Source organism: Cloeon dipterum, chromosome 1 (assembly GCF_949628265.1).
Source record: "Cloeon dipterum chromosome 1, ieCloDipt1.1, whole genome shotgun sequence".
Lineage (NCBI taxonomy): Eukaryota > Metazoa > Arthropoda > Insecta > Ephemeroptera > Baetidae > Cloeon > Cloeon dipterum.
Genome location: NC_088786.1, coordinates 10155126 through 10172978, shown reverse-complemented (window position 1 = coordinate 10172978; position 17853 = coordinate 10155126). Strand labels below are relative to the sequence as shown.

At 40.3% G+C, this 17853-nt stretch overlaps 1 protein-coding gene across 4 annotated transcripts in view; it reads right to left on the bottom strand.

Moving 5' to 3' along the window:
- Positions 1-2993, bottom strand: part of LOC135945130 (runt-related transcription factor 3-like) — a 30356-nt gene extending 27363 nt beyond the window's left edge. For 2 of the 4 annotated variants that reach the window (XM_065492614.1, XM_065492689.1), the window contains exon 1: positions 1770-2993. In XM_065492614.1, coding sequence (XP_065348686.1) covers positions 1770-2277 — 508 coding nt within the window. In that variant the 5' untranslated portion in view covers positions 2278-2993. The remainder of the gene's footprint in view (positions 1-1769) is intronic. The other 2 variants (XM_065492783.1, XM_065492865.1) reach the window with 2 other exon arrangements.
- Positions 2994-17853: the final 14860 nt, after the last annotated feature.

The window sequence follows — 17853 nt, the reverse complement described above, 5'->3', positions numbered from 1 at the left end:
GGTTGGACCAGTACCATGCAGTATACACAAACACGTACACAGAGAGAGCGAGGCAGTATAGTGTCTATAACATCATCCATCTCATACACGCGCCCGCCGAATGAATGAGAGCGGCGAACGAGCGGCTTGCCAAACAAATTTCGCTCCGTCCATCCATTTGGGCGATACATATTATTGCCGCTGCTTCTCTCGCGGATATATTTATTTGGATGGGGTGGCTATGGCTAGCTGCTGATGCTATTGTGCGGCCTGACCGACAGACACGCGGCCATGAGAGTGATGCATTATTGTTGGCCTGGCTATGATCGGCCGCCGCGGCCGAAATTTTGATGTTTTCGTTACGCGGCATAGTTTTGCCAGGAATTCGAAATTTGCTCGTGCTTTTGGCAGAACTGCATTTTTTCACATGTGCTGAGAAAAATCTGCCGGAATCCGCCGCGCATTTTCCCCTGATTTGCGGTCAACTCGGAATCGGTGGGCTACCTGTTGGCTACCAGCCCGGCGCGATATGCAAATTGCAGCTGACTTTTAAGAAATTCCGCGTGGCTTGGAAAGAGCGCAGCTTTTTGTTTTGTTCCGCGTATATCGTTTGATGCGCACCGGCAGTCAATTTCACTGGTTAACCTCGATGAATCTTTATGGTTTGCGGCTTTACTAAACGAACAAGGAATTGCTTTGATAAATTAAAAAATCTAAACAGCGCGTGCCAAAGGAACTTGATAAAATATTTCGATATTGCTCCCTTATCGAGCTATGTGCACAGGGCAATAGTTCGTGCAGTTTTTATCCGTGAACGATAAGCAAAAACAGAAGCCCTTGTTTTTTGTTGTGTTTGATAACGCAGGAGCTGGTTTTAGAATCGTAGAGCTAATAACAATTAAAAAAATGAAAACAGGAAATCACAGTTAGGTTTTAACAAAACTTAAGGTATGCCTTGAAGGTAGAACTAGCCATTTTTTGGAAAGGTCTATCTTAAAATCTGGAAAAAATAAAGAAAATAAATATACACTGATAAAAATTGAAACAATCGGATGGCTTAGCTCTGCGTGCAGTTTTTGTAATAAAACTAAAACTTAGTTTTTATAATAAATTTATTAGTTTTAACTAAATAAGAAATGAGAAAAATGCAATAAAAATCAGACGCAGAATGCTATCAATCGCAAATATACACGGTAGGTGGGGAGGGGGGGGGGTTAATTTGCTGCCCATTAGAACTGAGGGGACGAAACAGCTTCTGTGCATCATGTGAACGTGCGAGATAAATTCACAGGGGATTTGACTAAAAAGAATTCAAAATGAATTTTCTGAACTGTTAATCAGGTATAGGTATTGAAACAAAAATGACGCTGACGAATGTGCGGTAAAATTATTAGCGACATGGTAATTTTGATGGTAAATAGGATGCAAAACTGTATTTTATAACGTTACAAATTTTTGAGTCCAATATTTACGAATAAAAACAAGCAGATTGACCCTTTTATAAAAATTTCGCAATTAGACCTCGAAAAAACAAATTTGTGTTCAGCTCAAGCTTGGGGCAAAATCCCTCTGGAGTGGGAATTGGAAATTTCGTTCGGGAGCAAATGAGTTGTAAGTGCAGTCTGTCACGCCTGCTGCTAATTTCGCAATAGGGGACCGAGCGCGAAATAAATGACACGACAGTGCATAAGCGAGAGGCTATTATCAACGTGCGGCGCGCGTGACCCTGCAGTCACCCCTCGGCGCGAGGAGCGAATCACGACATAAAATATATAAATTTGTGTACGAACCTCTGCCGCTGCGGCCGACGAAGCGGAGGTCGTTGAATTTGGCCACCTGGTTCTTCATGATGGCCGAGCAGTTGCGCAGCTCAGCGCAGTAGTTCTCGTCGTTGCCGGCGCGCACGGTGACCACCGTCCCGTCCATGACCTCGCCCAGGGCGACCACCTTGAAGGCGACCGGCAGGGTCTTGTTGGAGCGCCAGTGCGGCGGCAGGGCCGAGCAGAGGAAGTAGGGGCTGCCGGTGCGGATGAGCTCGCCAGGGTGCTCGGACTGCACCTCGCACAGCATCCGCTCCGTCCACCAGAACTCGCCTCCGCTGTTGTTGCCGCCTCCACCACCGTTGCCTCCGCCGGAGGCCGTGCTACTCGTCCCCGCCGAGTTCTGCACGGCCGTGTCCGACGAGGACATCTTGTTGGTCGTGTCCTGCAGGGTGCTGAGCACGGGTGCCTCCTCGGACAGGGTGACGTTTGAGGCCCGCGAAGCCGGTAAATGCATAGAATTGGTGCTGATCAGCATCAACGACCGTGAGAGATCGCACCAGGCCGAGATTCGGGAGAGAAGTCGCGCGTGGTGTGCTCGCACTTGGCACTCTGGACGGCGAATGAAAGGCCTGCTGGCTCCCTAGCTGTTCATTTCTGTGTTGTGGTTTCAGCATATGATTCTACCACCTCCTCTCCGGCGGCGGCAGCGGTAGCGGCCAGCGAGCAGAGCGTTCCCCCTCCTCGCCCCCGACAATCAGTGTACGTATTAAATTCAGGCCCAAATGATGCCGTCCAAGCGGCTTCGACGCATGCGTCCGGTCCCGTCCGCGCCCTGTCCGGCCACCTTTGGAAGGCGCCCAAGGTGCGGTGGCCGCAGACGCTGTCGGGCAGCAAAGCGCCGCCTCTTTTGCGGACCAGAGGCGTGCCTCGCCGCTCCATGGGCGGTCTGACGCACACCGACCTGTCTCCTGCCGGCAGGAGCCACGTGCACCTGTCAGCAGCCTTGGTGCTCATCGCGCTCTCAGGCGAATCAGCCGGCTTGCTACACGCCATTCTTTGATCGTGCTGAATAATCTGAAGGCGCCTAGTGCACTGCACATGTGACAAAGTATGCGTGTGCGTGCTCCCGAAATAGATTCACGCATTTTTTTCGCGGACAAGCAGGAAGTTAAAAGGGCAAAACGCGGCATTTGCCTGTTTTGTGTCACCATGCAGTGATGCATCATCGGGTTGATGACTTAATAGTCCCTTTTACGGGGCACTATCGTCCCGTTGAAAGTCGACTACTTGTGACAGGATGGAAATTTGTGGTCACCGCACTGCTGATAACTCGTGAAAAATAACAAATCAACCTTGGGCGCCGAGCTAGGAGAAAGTCATAATATTATTTTTCTTTATATGCGCACATTTATATTTTACTTCCAACCCTTAGCACATATAGTTTTCACCATGTTATCCTGAGGAAAATAATATCTAAATTCCAACGCATCTCTTAATATGTGTCATACCTTTTTATTATTCAGAGAAGGGAACGCAATTCTATTTGATTTCATATACTTTTCTTTATGAGAAATGCTAAACAAAAAGAAAAAAATTGTTCAGTAGAATATTTAAATTACTTGTGGGAAGACGTAAAGAGTTGTTTTTAACATTGAATAATAATTATTTTGAAATTTCATTGTTTATATACAACACTTAAGCCGTAGTTCCATTAGCAGATTTCAAATAATTGAGGAGTCTGAAATTTTGAATGATTCTACAATTCAAGAATGAATTTAATACATTTTATTTTTCCATTTTGAAATTTAAAACGATTTATTGGCTGAGAAACTGCGCGTTAAAGGGCTTATGACTTGAATCTTTGCACTGAACTTTTTACAACTGCACAATAGGATGCACGTTCACCTGTTTATTTTTATTGCGAAAAGCTAGCGAGATGCGGTGATGGTCTCTCTTTCTCTCTCTCTTGTCGTGTGGCCAATATCGCGAGCGTGGCGGCGGCAGCGGAATCGCTGGAAAGCCGGCGCACACATATTTGAGGCTGCACACATTTGAAAGGATACGCGCGTGGTAGTTAAAAAACCTTTTATGTGGGTGTGTGTATTTAGTGGTGGTGTTCATTCATTCCAAAGTGGGTGCAGTTGGCTGGTTTACCACTTTATAGATTCAGTGAGTGTGGTCATGGTGGCGGCAGCGGTGGACCGGCTGCTGAAGAGTGTGTCTCTGGGTTCGCCGCGTAAAAAATACATAAAAAGGTTAACCACTGGCACTGCCTTATATCTCGGCGTCATAATCACCGTGATCGCATCGCATCGTTCAGCGCCCCTGCATTATGAATGGATGTGCCGCTGCGGTGATGGACGCCGACCACAATTATTGCTGCTGCTGCTGCCCGAAAACGTAAAAAGCGGCCAGCATTTTGTGACCCGCAGAAGACACCTCAACTATGCGTGTTCTCGTCGGCCGCCGGGCACCCGAGCCGCAAACGCTTTTCTGCCGCGAAAACGCAGACTTCCCTCCGCGAGTGAGGTGGAGCAGTGTGTGCGGAAAAGTGCACTTAGCGGTGAGGGAGTCAAGTTCGAAGACTCCGCATGTGCGCGTATATATATAAAGAGGAAGACGCTTGGAAACCAAAAACCACGGGCTCATAATTGTGGAAATGATTCCTTTCGAATTTGTAAATAGCGAGTGAGGTCGATTTCGAAAACCGCACCACGATCAAGCAATAAATTTAAGCCAATTGAAATATTTTGCCTCAATCCCATTTCAAAGTGAAACTTAAAAATAATTCTTAAAGAATGAGGCTATTTAAATTCAAGTGGAATTAAACGAATGGCTCTACATACGTGGAAATTAACTTAGGATGGTAAGGTCAAGTGAAATTTTGAGAGGAAAAAAATTAATTAAAACACAGTCTCGCACTGTAAAGTTCGGCTTTTCGGCCCCCTTTAAATTTATATGCCTCTTATCAGCATAGTATCGTATCTCATAAACAAAATTCATACCACAATACAAGTTGCAGAGAATGTTGAATCAGCAATAATCAAAAACATCAATTGCTGAGAAAAAATGAAACAAATTAACTTCCCCACTACTCGCCCTCACCTTGCCTTTACAAAAATTTATATTTGTAGTGGTTGCGGAGCCGAGCTCCCACTCCTTTTTCATTTTTAGTCTAGGGTATTGTTATTCATGATTGTTAGAAATTCGTTAATGCAACAGAGAGAGAGATTTTTAATTTAAATTAGTTTTCGCCGGACACACGAGCCAACAAGTCGCATCTTAAGAGTTCCGAGCGTTTAATTGTGAAGGACCCGGCTCAATCGGGTAAATTCTTTTCTAATTTTAAATTGTTCTTCAAGACGAATCTCTTAAATTGTTAATCCTAAAGTCAAATATCATTTCTGTTTTAAGGTCCTTGTAATCTATTAGACTAAGTCGCCAAGTGACTGACGTTTATAAAAGATAAGATTTGTTGAAAATCCCGCAAGGTTTAATTTCCACCTCCTACCCCCCAAATATTTATTTGTGTAAATTCCTTGTGATTACTCTCACTTATTTTATATTTTCTTGCAACAAATTTAGAATTGGAATTATACTTATTAGCATTCGACTTCGATACAACGTTGTAATATCTTCTATTACTGTTCGAACATTTGTAACATGTCAAAAACAAATACATACATAAATCACATAGTATTAGATATCATCACATTTAAAATTTTGAAATTCATTCATATTAAAAAATTCGTTCAGGTACACAAATGATTTGAGCTTTCGTTCAAACTCCTCCTGCTGTTTCACAATACGAATCGCTACAGGAATTTTATTATACAAGTTTAGCATAAATACACTTCTGGATTTCGCTCCTCCGCTGATGATTTGCGGAACGCGTATAGTACAAATTTCATGCACGCGTTTTCTTTCTAAAGGAAGAATAAACCCATAAAATATTTTAGTAACTTTAAATGACCTTTGTGATTGCCGTTTTAAATCCTATAGTTTAATTATAAAAAATAAGGATGCAAAAGTTTGCGATGACATTATCACTAAGTATATACCCAAAAAGATGTTTTACTTCGCTACATGAAAAATTTTTTTGAATTCAATATGAAATTGAGTGAGTAAAATATTCACTTAGCTTAGTTTACTCTGGAAGTTAAGGAAAGTAAGCTTGATATTAATATAGAATCGCAAACATCTAATTTTTTCCTCATAACTTTTTTATAGCATTTTCCTCTTTAGCTCCTGCGTCATATCGCTATCACAAACGTTTTAGGATAATTGAAGAACGGTCAAGTTTTCCTTATTTCATATATTTTACTCTCCCGGTGACAGTATGGTGCCCAAAGAGCTAGAGCACCAGCAGAAAGTGATAAGTTTTTAGTCCATAGCTCTGACCAACGTTTTGTCGGCGCGAGATATAATTAAGTTAATTAAGTGTTACCAAAAGATTGTGATAAAAGGCTTGACAATCTGCTGAAACCTCACGTTGATATACATAATGTTAAAATATTTCAATCTCGCCGCAAAATCTTGTTTTCTTGCGTAGCAGCTACATAATGAACCGGGTTTCCCTGGACGGTGGTTACGCGCTTCCTTTGTGTTATCTCTGGAGAAAAACGAACCATATAACTTACAAGAAGAAAGCTTTTCTTGGGTAATTAAATGTCTCTCAAATGTAATAAAAAATCCTGCTCTTTGGATCTATTGAAAAGCAGCAAAATATTAAAATTGATCTTTAAATAATGTCAGTCTAAAATCCGTGGAAACTCCCTGAATACTGGGTTACTCGAATTTTTGATAATACCTTAGATTTTAAATCTAAATGATTTCTGATGAAAAGACTTCATTGAGAATATAGAGAAATTACACTAATTCAATGACATATTATACGAGTATTTTCATGATTTGGCTGTCGTAAATTAACTGTAATTATTTTTGTTTTATTTATAGAAGCATTTCAAAAGTCACCTTGTAAAGAAGGGCTAGTCCTAACAATAAGCATTAAAGATAATATTTAAAAACAAACTATTGTTAAAGAGACGCATAAAAAAGATTTACAATTATGAAATAGATCAGCTCTCCACGGATTCATTTAGGTTCAGGATGAAAAGCTATTAATGAAATTTTGAAAAGAAAAAAATGAGCTATATGCCTTTGTACTCTGCACAGCGGCTATTTTTATAATTTGAAATAAATTACCAGCGCGTGCATATCTTTTTTTCTGCTAAGAAAAAATAAATCTCTAGATGGATTGAGAAACGTTTCCAATACTGTTTGGCCAGGATTGAAATATTCCGAAAATATTTTAATTTTCCTCTCTGCACAATTATTTTTAATTTTTTTTTAATACGGGCTATCCAATATCGGGAAAATCTCATTATCTACAGTTTCAGTTTTCTATTAAACATCTTAAATTTGTTGATACTGGTCTTGTCTTTAACTCAATTTCTTGTAGATAAATTTTTAATTCAAGCTTCAATTCATCAGTTGCGAAATCCATTAGTGTCCGAAGTCGCCAAAAGATGGCGCCAGCGATTATTTTCGATATTAAGGCACTTCCGCTACGATTTCACACCCAATCAAGCTTCTGTGCGTTCTTTACCTTAATTTATTCTTGTTAATATGTTGAAAACAAAAATCAGTTCAGCTAATCGCCGTAGAAACGTCAGGAAAGATTTTGTATTTCAAAAAATTGTTTCTCGCATTTCTACGGCGATCGGTTAAGCCGATTTTGGATTCCAGCACATAATTTTAAGTCAAATCATTTTAGGTGAAGAATATACAGCAGCAGGATTGACTGTGAAATCGTGCCTTAAAATCGAAAGTAACCGCTGGTGACACCTATTGGTGGCAACTGGTGAATTTAACACATTAAAATTAAATCAAATATGATTTCATTTATTTTATATTTCTTTATGAAAGAGACCCTAAAATTTTTCTATGCTATATACGCCATTTAGAAAAGTTCCTTTTTTAATTCCGTTGAACTAATATCAATGTTCAACAATTTAACCATAATTTTAATCTCATTCTGAAGGGAAAGATATAATTTTCACCTGAATATGCTATGTACCGATACAGATTCGTTAGAAACATTAAAACTCATTTGATTCGTGAGCAAAAATTAAAAAAAAGAAACAGCCAGCCGCGCTGCGCTGCGCTAGCCGGCAAATTTTGGGTCACGTTTGCAGTCGCCAGATGCCGTGAACCTGCTGGCTAACAATAAGCTGCGCCAGCCATGCCAGTCACCGGTGGGAAAGAGTCAAAAAATTAAAAAGAGCCGAGAAAAAAAGTCTTCCGGACCTTCGGGCCGTTGAGAAATATCAAACTTCACGTTTAAAATATTGTCAGCCGCGCCAGCCGCCGGCGGTGAAAATGGCCACTCACCGCCAGGCAAAAAATTTGACTGAACTGATCCCGCTAGCCGCCACCTTAAATCTCGTGGCTGACACCTCTAATTTTTTCCCTTAAAATTTTCCATAAAAATTAACAGCACGTCAGTCTTTTCATCAGGTTTCCATACCCATTTGTCAATGTAGCTTGAACTGTGTTAATTACATTTCATAAAAACGTGAGACCGGTATTATTATTGGTGACTAATTAATGATTTGCAAGTGTAGCAAATTCTTCACATATAGCGGAACACGTGCAATCAAGTCTTACACATAATGACTCTCTAATTGCAAGAGAAACAGGAGCGAATTTGTCGGCGTGGCAAGACGTGTGCGGGGGAGAAGGGTCAAAGAGAGGAGAAAGCACAGAATCAGCACACACACACACACGTCGTTATTTGCCTGCCGTCCATCTCGGATTGCAAGCAAAGGGTGGATGAGGAGCAAAAAAGAGCACGCGTGCCGATTCCTCAAGGGGCACAAAGGCCGGCCGGCAACTTATTTGCTTTTGTGCTATTTAACGCTCGCGAGTGCGGTCGACATAATTTTCCGATGCCGTCAAACTTTTTCCAAATTATCCTCGGGTGGGACGGGAAAACAAAGGCAGTGCCAACTTGCTGATAAGTAATGACCCTCCTTGAAGCCAGGAGGGAGCGCAAAAATAATTTTCTCCTGCTCGCTGCTGCTACTGCACGGCTCTCCTTATTTAATTAAAGGCTACCTAGGCTGCTTTGCGTGCATATGGAAATCGGAATCAAAGCCGGCCCGAGAGCGGCGCGCAGAGGATGAGCTGCGGAGATTTGAAACGGACGGACGCGTTGGAGGCAGCGGCAGGCGGGACTCGAGTTGGGGATAAACTTTTCAGATTACACAGTAGAGACGATAAACCACAATACTATATATTCAATGGTATAATTAAGCTATAATTAGAGTGTATGGCTCCGATGGGACATAATGGTGAGTGTGCGAGCGAACGAGAGAGCGAGCGATGTGGAGATTGGTTGCCTCGCTCTCTCTCTCTCTCTCTCTCTCTCTCTCTCTCTCTCTCTCTCTCTCTCTGCAGCTATATTCTCTCCCTGTATGTTTGTTAGGGGAGATTTAGCTGCTGATCGCCATGTAAAAGCAGCCTTTGATTCACCAAACGCAGGATTTCACAAATTTATGGATAAATAATGACCCCACTTGGCTGGTCGGATCGAGCTGATAATGGCACTATGGGCGTGCGAATTGTGACATTTTATAATTGTGCTCCTCGTCGATTTGCAATTTATTTATTCGCACGACCACCACTACTGCCACCCTACTGCTCCGTCGATTCATCATTTACTTGATTTGATAATAGAATCAACGGATTCACATTTAGCGTGTGTGTTTATACACACACACACAAAACTGTTTTTGTATAATATAATACTAGTTTTTAAACTACATTAATATTTTTAAAAAACTTTCTTTTATAAGGTGAAAGTTGTTATACTTTCAAATTTAACCATTTTCTTGTATTTTGTGATTAAACATTAATACCTTGTTTAAGTGATGTTAAAATTCCAAGGGAATGTCGAAATAGAAGACTTGGACGAAAAATTAATTGATTTTGAATGGGAAGATCTTTTTCCAATTTAAAAATTCATACCACATTCAATCTAATCCCACATTTATTTTGACAGCTGCAACTAAAAAGGAAATGTAAATTTAGCATTGGATGTAGATATTACAATGGCATTAATCCCATAAATAAACTAACAAGGATTGGTTGCACAAGAGGGTATAAATTGAGTATAGAAGAAGTTATCATTCACTTCCTTATTCCTTTCTGTACAGCTGCTTTTTTGGCTCCGTAGGACTTATCAAGAGTACTTAAACTTCGAAAAAAATATCACGCCACAGGAAAAGCTGAAGAGAGCTTTGAATATATAAACGTTTAAAACTTTAGAATAAAATCAGAGTAATCATTACTGAGTGCAAATAAAATGACTGAATAACAATCTTGTCAACCGCAACACGCGTTACCTCGCGAAAAACTCTCTTGCGAGACAAAATACAATCCTTTCTTTAAGAATGCTACAAAGAGAGGAAATCACGAAAAAAATCAGATGTAAAAAAACAATCGTTCGTTGAAATAAATTTCTCCGAATGATTTCTTTTGCTTTTCAAGTGTTTTGATCAGCAAAACACTGTTGATCAATACCGAATTTCCTGAACATATCTGCTTATTTATATCACATATTATGGTTTATAATATTTATCAGTACAAATTCGGCAATATTTGGGCTTACAGTGTTTACTAATTATTTCAAGTTGATAGCTAGCCAAATAGTTTTTTATGTGAAATATGTAAATAGATCATCTGTGTGTTTTCATATATTTTTTTATGAAATTTAGCAATTTTAAATGATCTTGTCAAGTTGTAAGCAATTTATTAAAGAGCAGCAACGATTGTGAGGATGGTTTTATGATAAAAATGAACATTTTGCTTTGCATTCTAGAAGGGAATTAATTGTAATTTGTTGGTATGGATATACCAATTAAAACAGAAACACACGGAGTCTAATTATTCTATTTTTCAGCCCTCAGACGAGAAAGGAAGCTCGTGAATTAGGGCTGCAATCAGTTGAGCAGGAAATCTTTTTGAAAATACTAAAAAATTAAAAGATATATCGAAACAATGAGGAAGCTGGTTCTTCAACTAATAAATTGTACTCACATGTCTGAAAAAAAGAAAAATTAATAAAATTTGTAACAGGCTAACAATAAACAGATTAGTTTGATATCATGCTAAAATTATTATCAGAAGATTCCATAATTTCTTCTCACTCAAGAAAATGATTTGGTTAAAATTATGAAAATTCATTTATAATGGTATAATGTAAAAGATTTATGTAGGCTCTCATATAGTTTAGAATATATAATATTTATTAGACATGCCATTTACATTTTTTTAAGAGGCGGCAGTTTTATAGATTAAGTCAAATGTAACCAAAACTCGCAGTACTGTTCAATATATTCCTCGATTTATCTTTCTGCAAGACATGATGAGCTCTCCAATTCTAATATATGACGAGATTTTAACACATTCAAGGAAAAATTGGATTAAGAGGCTCAATTAATATCGTGAAATATAATTAAGTCTCAATTGCAAACAACCTCAACGCTCATTTGTCGGGCGAACATGGAAAGTCTTGACGGTGATAATAAAATCATACTATTCCCGCGCCGGCCACTTTCAAACGACCCTCGATTCGCTCCTCCAGGACTCAGTTCCTTGCCAATGCTCCAGAGGGTGTTGCATCGCTTCGAGATGCGCGTGTTGCGCAGGAACTAGCAGAGAGGGAAGCACCCATCCGAGAAACGACCTTCATTCTGCGGCTGCGATGATGATGAGAGTCAGAATTAACAGCAGTGGGCGCTCACATGCAGAGCACCTTTTTTACGACAATAGGAATGCACCCAACGCACCCCCAACGTTTGAGTGCTTTTGTAGTTTAAAATAATTGTCCACAGATTCCGTCTTTTGAAATTTTTGAAGAATTGCCCGTGACCGTGAAACCCCACCGCAATCCTTTCAACTGTCGCGGTTTTAGAAAGCCCTGACTTTGCACAAATCATCAGGGTAAACAAAATAAATCACGAGATCGACAACGATTTTTCAAATCCTTTATAACAAAGGCACAAAATGTTGCAATTGTATTTACAAAGAAAAGCAGTCGAACATTTTTTCCAGCCATTCGGGACCAGTTTAAAATGAGTTTCTCTTGGCGTCAGCCCTTGCCCTGCTCCCCTTAATAAAACGTACCCTATATATATTTTATTTTTCCTCTATGCCATTTGCTGCAACATACGGCTTTGGTTGACAATGGACCCCGGATCTAACCCCAGAGCCATTTAGGGAGAGCTTTTCATCAAACCAAAACAGATGAATGTGTCGCGGTGTACCTTATGATATACAATAACCGGCCGGCGTGCACGTTTATATATGCGGAGCAATAGAATTGAACACGAGAGCTGCATGGCACACCTTTTTAAAATCTGTCATCTCTCAATTTACAGAGGAGGAAATTGTGTCATTGTGTTTCATAGCGAGGCAGACACTAAAATTTGAAACTCGGAGAAAAAGGAGAATGGTGTCTTGTTTAACCCCCGTAAAATACATTATCCGCCATTACTTTTATTTTACGTTAAACACAATTTTCGACAAGGAATTCAATTCATGAGCCATCAGGCAACTTCATTTACGCAGCATCAAAGAGCCTCTTTTTTCTTTCCTTACGTTCACCTCATTTATGATAAATTTCGTAATATTACACTAGCTTCTTGAAGAGAATTGGGGTTGCGTAAACTTCTTAAAATTTCAAGTGAGGGGAACATGAAAAGATTCTCACGAGTCGAGAGGATATAATCTGCTTAGGGCAGCCACCAAGTGCAAATATCAAAATCTACCATCTAGCTATGTGCAGGAGAAGCATTTCTTTGCATGTTTATGACCTTTTTTGTGCGTTAAAGATTTCCAGCAAAGGATGCGCGCGGCAGTGTCTCTCTTTTCTCATTGTGTGTAGTCGCATGGTTAAAATGCATTATGTTGAGGAGCCCACGGTGTTGAATGAAAAGAGCGGCAGCTGCCCTTGTCGCATTTCGTGCTACTGATGGCATAATAAACCAAGAATGAAACGAGTTAACCTGTCAAAAAGGCTTTCTTAGCGATTATTTTGATCTCGTTGTCTTTTTGTGTGCCTTCGCGCAATGTACCATTGAATGCTTTTTGGTTACATTTTTTCAAACACGCACGCCACGAAGTATATTCCTTGACACATTAACTCCTTGTGTGACAGATACCAAAATGTCAACATCTAACTAAATAACCTTGCTCCAACGAATGCTGCTCTGTGAAGGGATTTCATTTTTTATTATTCCCTTTATTCTACAATTTCATTTTAATTCTAAATGCTGGCAAAAATAATCTCCGCAATATCAATAACAATCTCACAATCTGCAATGCAACCAATCTTAATGCGACAGGACTATTGACCTCAGCGTATTCTTGGAAAGCCTGAAATATTTCACTTGTCCTATTGTGTGCATGGGTGGTCAGAAGACAAAGACAAATTCGGAACAAAATGGTTAAGTTTCCTCTATTTCCTTTACAAACATTTATACGAATGTTTCTATGAAAGCCAACAAATGAAACATTTACAATGAAGGTCAACTGAAATAAATCTTTTTTTGTTGTTTTCAGGTCCTTTGTTGTGCCTCATTGGACCTGGGAAGGTGGAACGATCCAATGCCTCATTAACATTTACCACGCAGAGCCGGGAAGGCTGTCCGACCTACCGAGCATACTCTTCTACTCTTTCGTCGTCGCCGCCGCCGCCGATCTCTCTCTATTTATTTTCTCTATCTGCTGCTAAGCCAAGCCATTCTCAAAAGCCTCAGCTCAATATTACTAATTCTGCCTTGCTAAGTATTATCTTTACTCTCTTTAATTATGCTTCCAACAATAAATTCACTTTCCTTAAACTGTGATCCACTCAACTATATTATTCAACAACATAACTAAATAATAATGCCAACAATCAATCATTATTATTACCAACTCAGCTGCTCATACGGTGCTCTTGACTTGTCGATACTGGCGCCTGGTCATGGCGCCTCTAAGGTCAGTAACAGGCCAAAGAGTGTCACAACAGGCACGTTGCGATGACGAAACGTACTTAACAGTCTAATTAATCAGTTTGACGCTTGACTTAAACTCATCTGAAATTTCCACCGTATGCTCTTTCCGTACTATGTATATGCGGATTAAGAAATTAATTTTGGACCGTGTTAGTGCAGCGGCTACCTGTACCCACCTCACACCTACCAGCGAGAAGAAGTTCATAGTTATAGCAGGTGTGAGGTGGTGACATATAGCCGGAACAATAGCGTTGTAATTTTTCAACGCTGATTTTCTTGAAAATCCTCTCTCAAAGATAAAAAATATTTTCTGTGGAAAGGCAAAAAATTATTAATTTTTGTTGGTGTCGGACAAAATTTGTTGCTTTCGAGCGATTTCGTTGTTTTTGGATTGATTTTGACATTATAGACATTTATAGGCTTGCTTGATATTCCTTAATTATCATATTAAATATACTATGTTAAAAAATAGTTGAAAAATCTAAGGGCGCAGCCCTATATGTGTTCTGAATGTGGGGAGGTGTGGAGCACAGTTGCTCTACTGATCCGCAATTAAATCACTTTGAATCTATATGACAAGCTTTTTTAAAAAATGTAAAGAGAGCTCCCAAAATCGAGACATGCACTCCAGATGCAGTTTGAGAGGATTATAAAGAACATGTTTGCTTGGTATGAGTCAAGCTGATTGTAAGAAAGAAACGAAAAAATCAGGCAATAAAATGAACTAAAGCCAGTGTTTGAGTAGCGCAACCAGAGCACAATGGCATAGGGTGCATTTCGCCTGTAGTTAAACACATTCCAATCTTCCAATGCTCATTATACGTCCGCATTCAGCTTTTGAGCTGCGGCAGCTCTTGACGAGTTCATGGCCCTTGCAGCATTGCCAGGGGTGAAGGTTACGTTAAAAAGAGTTTGTTCAAAGTTCATGGCAAAAGCAAGCAAAGAAGAAAAATGCGCCTTTACAAATCAAAAACTATCCTGTCGCTCGAGAGGGACAGTCTTTAGTTAATTTTATGGCGCTAGCGTGGCCATCAAACACAAATGCCTGAGGAATTGCACTTCCAGGCAAAAAGGACGCACGTGCTGAGGTCAAAAATGCAGTGCAATGAATGCCAGCGCGTGGGTTGAGCGTGGCAAAATTCGCTGCTGGACATGAGAAGTGTCGCTGAAGATTAGCGTGAAATCTGTGCAGTAAAAATATAAAGGGTTGCGTTCGCTGACGCGTGTGAGGTGCACTTAAAATTCACACAAAAGCGATATTTCACACGTTCTAGAAAATGCGGTATCCAGCAATGGATTTTATATTGCCAACGTCATTTTCAACAACAGTTAAAAATAATCGTTTGGATCAAACATATCTTTACAACTAATACAAAGTGCCTGATTTCAGTTTTTAATTTAACAAACGGCCATGACTTTAATTAGTTATGTGTAAATATTAATTACGTTTCATTTGCGAGACTACCGATGAAAATATTCAAATAATCTAAATTTCATAGAATCGAGTGGTGAGAGTGCTGCGGAGACTAGAGGCAAGATTGATTCCGCTCTAGTGTCAATCGGTGCAAACAAACACGGAACACCAACATTAAAGTTGCAACGCATTTGGCTATGCCAGCACAGCAGAGAGGGCGCGGGAGCTTTTGTTCGTTCATTGGACAGGTGCGAGCAAACTGCTCCTGCGACTAATCCAATTACCATTTGACTTGATGGCCGCCTTTGACAACGCACAAATAATTTCTTATGTCAATACGGACAGGCCAAACTGATTAATAACCCCCTCGTGCCGGGCATGCAAGTACAAACACACAATGCCCTCTGTAATTGAAACATTACCTGGCTGGTGTGTAGTATGTGCAGGCAAGCAAGCTGTTCGGTGCCGGTTGCATATATGTGCTTGTCGTTTATTTTGCAACGTGTGCTCGCTGCCCAGTGTGTTTGTTTGGTGGCGAAATAAAAGCAGCCACCCAGCACACCATGTGTCCCCGGCAGCACCATTATTATGCATGCACAATTTCCAGCTGCAGAGTTGGTCGGTCGGTTGGTTTAGTTTTATCAACCGGCGCTGATTCTCTGGGGATGACAATTTTTCCGCTTATTGGTCGCGCAGAAATTGCGACCTGTGAAACCCGAGCGCTGAATTTGTTTTTTATTTATTACACGCGAGCCCTGCAGCGTGTCACAAAGCTAATTGCACGCCCTGTGATGAATTATTTTGTTTTTCAAACGCATTATTATATTGAATTTAAATACTACCACCTGCAAAACGCGTGACAGCAATATTTTCCAGCAAAACTGGGATCTTTATTCTACTCTCCTGGAAACAAATAGAGAATATATAACACTTTTTTAAACGTGGAGCCAATTGGCATGTTTTATTTTGTAATGACCTTTTTATGAACCTCTGTTAGCACATTCCATGGGCTAAGAGCTCAAAGAGCCGAGTAGGTTTCGTATGGTCACAATATGATTCTTTTTAATTGTTTCTTTGCAAGCTAACAAACAATTTCGTAATATGAAGAAATAGTTCGACTCTCTGAAATTCATATTTTAGTTCAGAAAATATCATTTCTGTTCAAGGTCGTATGATTTATTTTTCATTTAACATAAGTTTTTTCTAGTTTTAACTTATACTTCTGCTTATTGTATGATAAAGGCCTTACTTGCTTCGATCTTGACTTACATTGCTTCATGAATATATATTTTTTCTAGTTGCAACCTTATTAACATCCATAAATAATTGTAATCAATCATTTAGCTAAGATAATTTTAGGGAAAATTTTTCCTATTTGATATTCAATTGTAGATTCAATTTAAAAGTTTTTCTAAGCATATGTTTCGACAGTATTTTTGGAGGAAATAGACTATAGCTTACATTTTGGTGATTTTAACATGGACTTACAAACTGCTTTAAATTTATAATTTGTTGTATCAGATTTCTAGCCTCAGAGAGCACAAAACTAAAGGAACAACTTAAAAAAATATGACATTACAAATGCAATTTTCCAGCAAAGGCAAAAGTCATATCCTGGAAAGCCATGACTCGCTTTCAAACAATCAGATTCAAGGAGCGCGCGCTGCAATCTGTCTTGGCCGGGAGCGGCAAATTTATGCGAATTGGGTAGACCTCTCGGCTTCAGACCATAATATAAATCCACCCGAGGCACATAAAGATAATCATTTAATTCCACTGACCGAGCGGGCTGCGTGCGTTTATTCAGAGCAATATAGAGAGCAGCACGACCATAAGTCCTGCGAGACGTGAAATGAGCAAAAGAAAATCCTTCTGGGGTCGGACGGAGGTCGGCGGCGAATAAAGATCCTATAGACGGTGTATTAGTTTTTCGGTGCGAGCCAGGGGGTATATTGTTATCAAATTTAACGCCACGGTTCTCCCGCCCTCCTTACTCAGGGAGGTTATTTGCGCCGAGAGGGCAAGAGTGCTATGCTTATCTGCAGCGGCCAACCGAGCCCGAAAGCTGCTGGTGGCGGCGGAAAATTGCGCGGCTGAATAAACCGCCAATTGTCCAATCGGCGGCGCCAAATGGAATCGACGGGCGCTGCAAAAGGTGATTGGGAAAAATCTAGCTCTCGCGTCATGCATTGTAAAACAGCCGCACTCGTGATTTTGTATAATAGAGCGCTGGCTCGCTGGCTGGCTGGCCGACTGGTCGGCCAGCCATGTAGATTTTTAACAACCACAGTGGAGACCTCGAAGCACACATTATTGCCGCCACCGCTGCCTCTGCCCGGCTTTTATTCCACCTTTTTTGCGCCGATCGTGGCACAAAATCAATAGCCCCGGCAACATACATCCACGTGGCGGCCAAATCAGCATTTGATAAGTGGTGCAGTTGGAATTTTTATTAGTACCTAACAATTTTATTCCGGCTAAAGGGTGAATACGAATCCACTCCTGGCCGCCAGCATCACAATGTTCGCTGGAAATGGGGAGCAGATTTTATTTACAAATCGGATGAAGCAGAGGTGAAAAATTTCAATCAAAGCTGCTGGTTTTATGGGCTGACCAGACGATTAAATTGGCG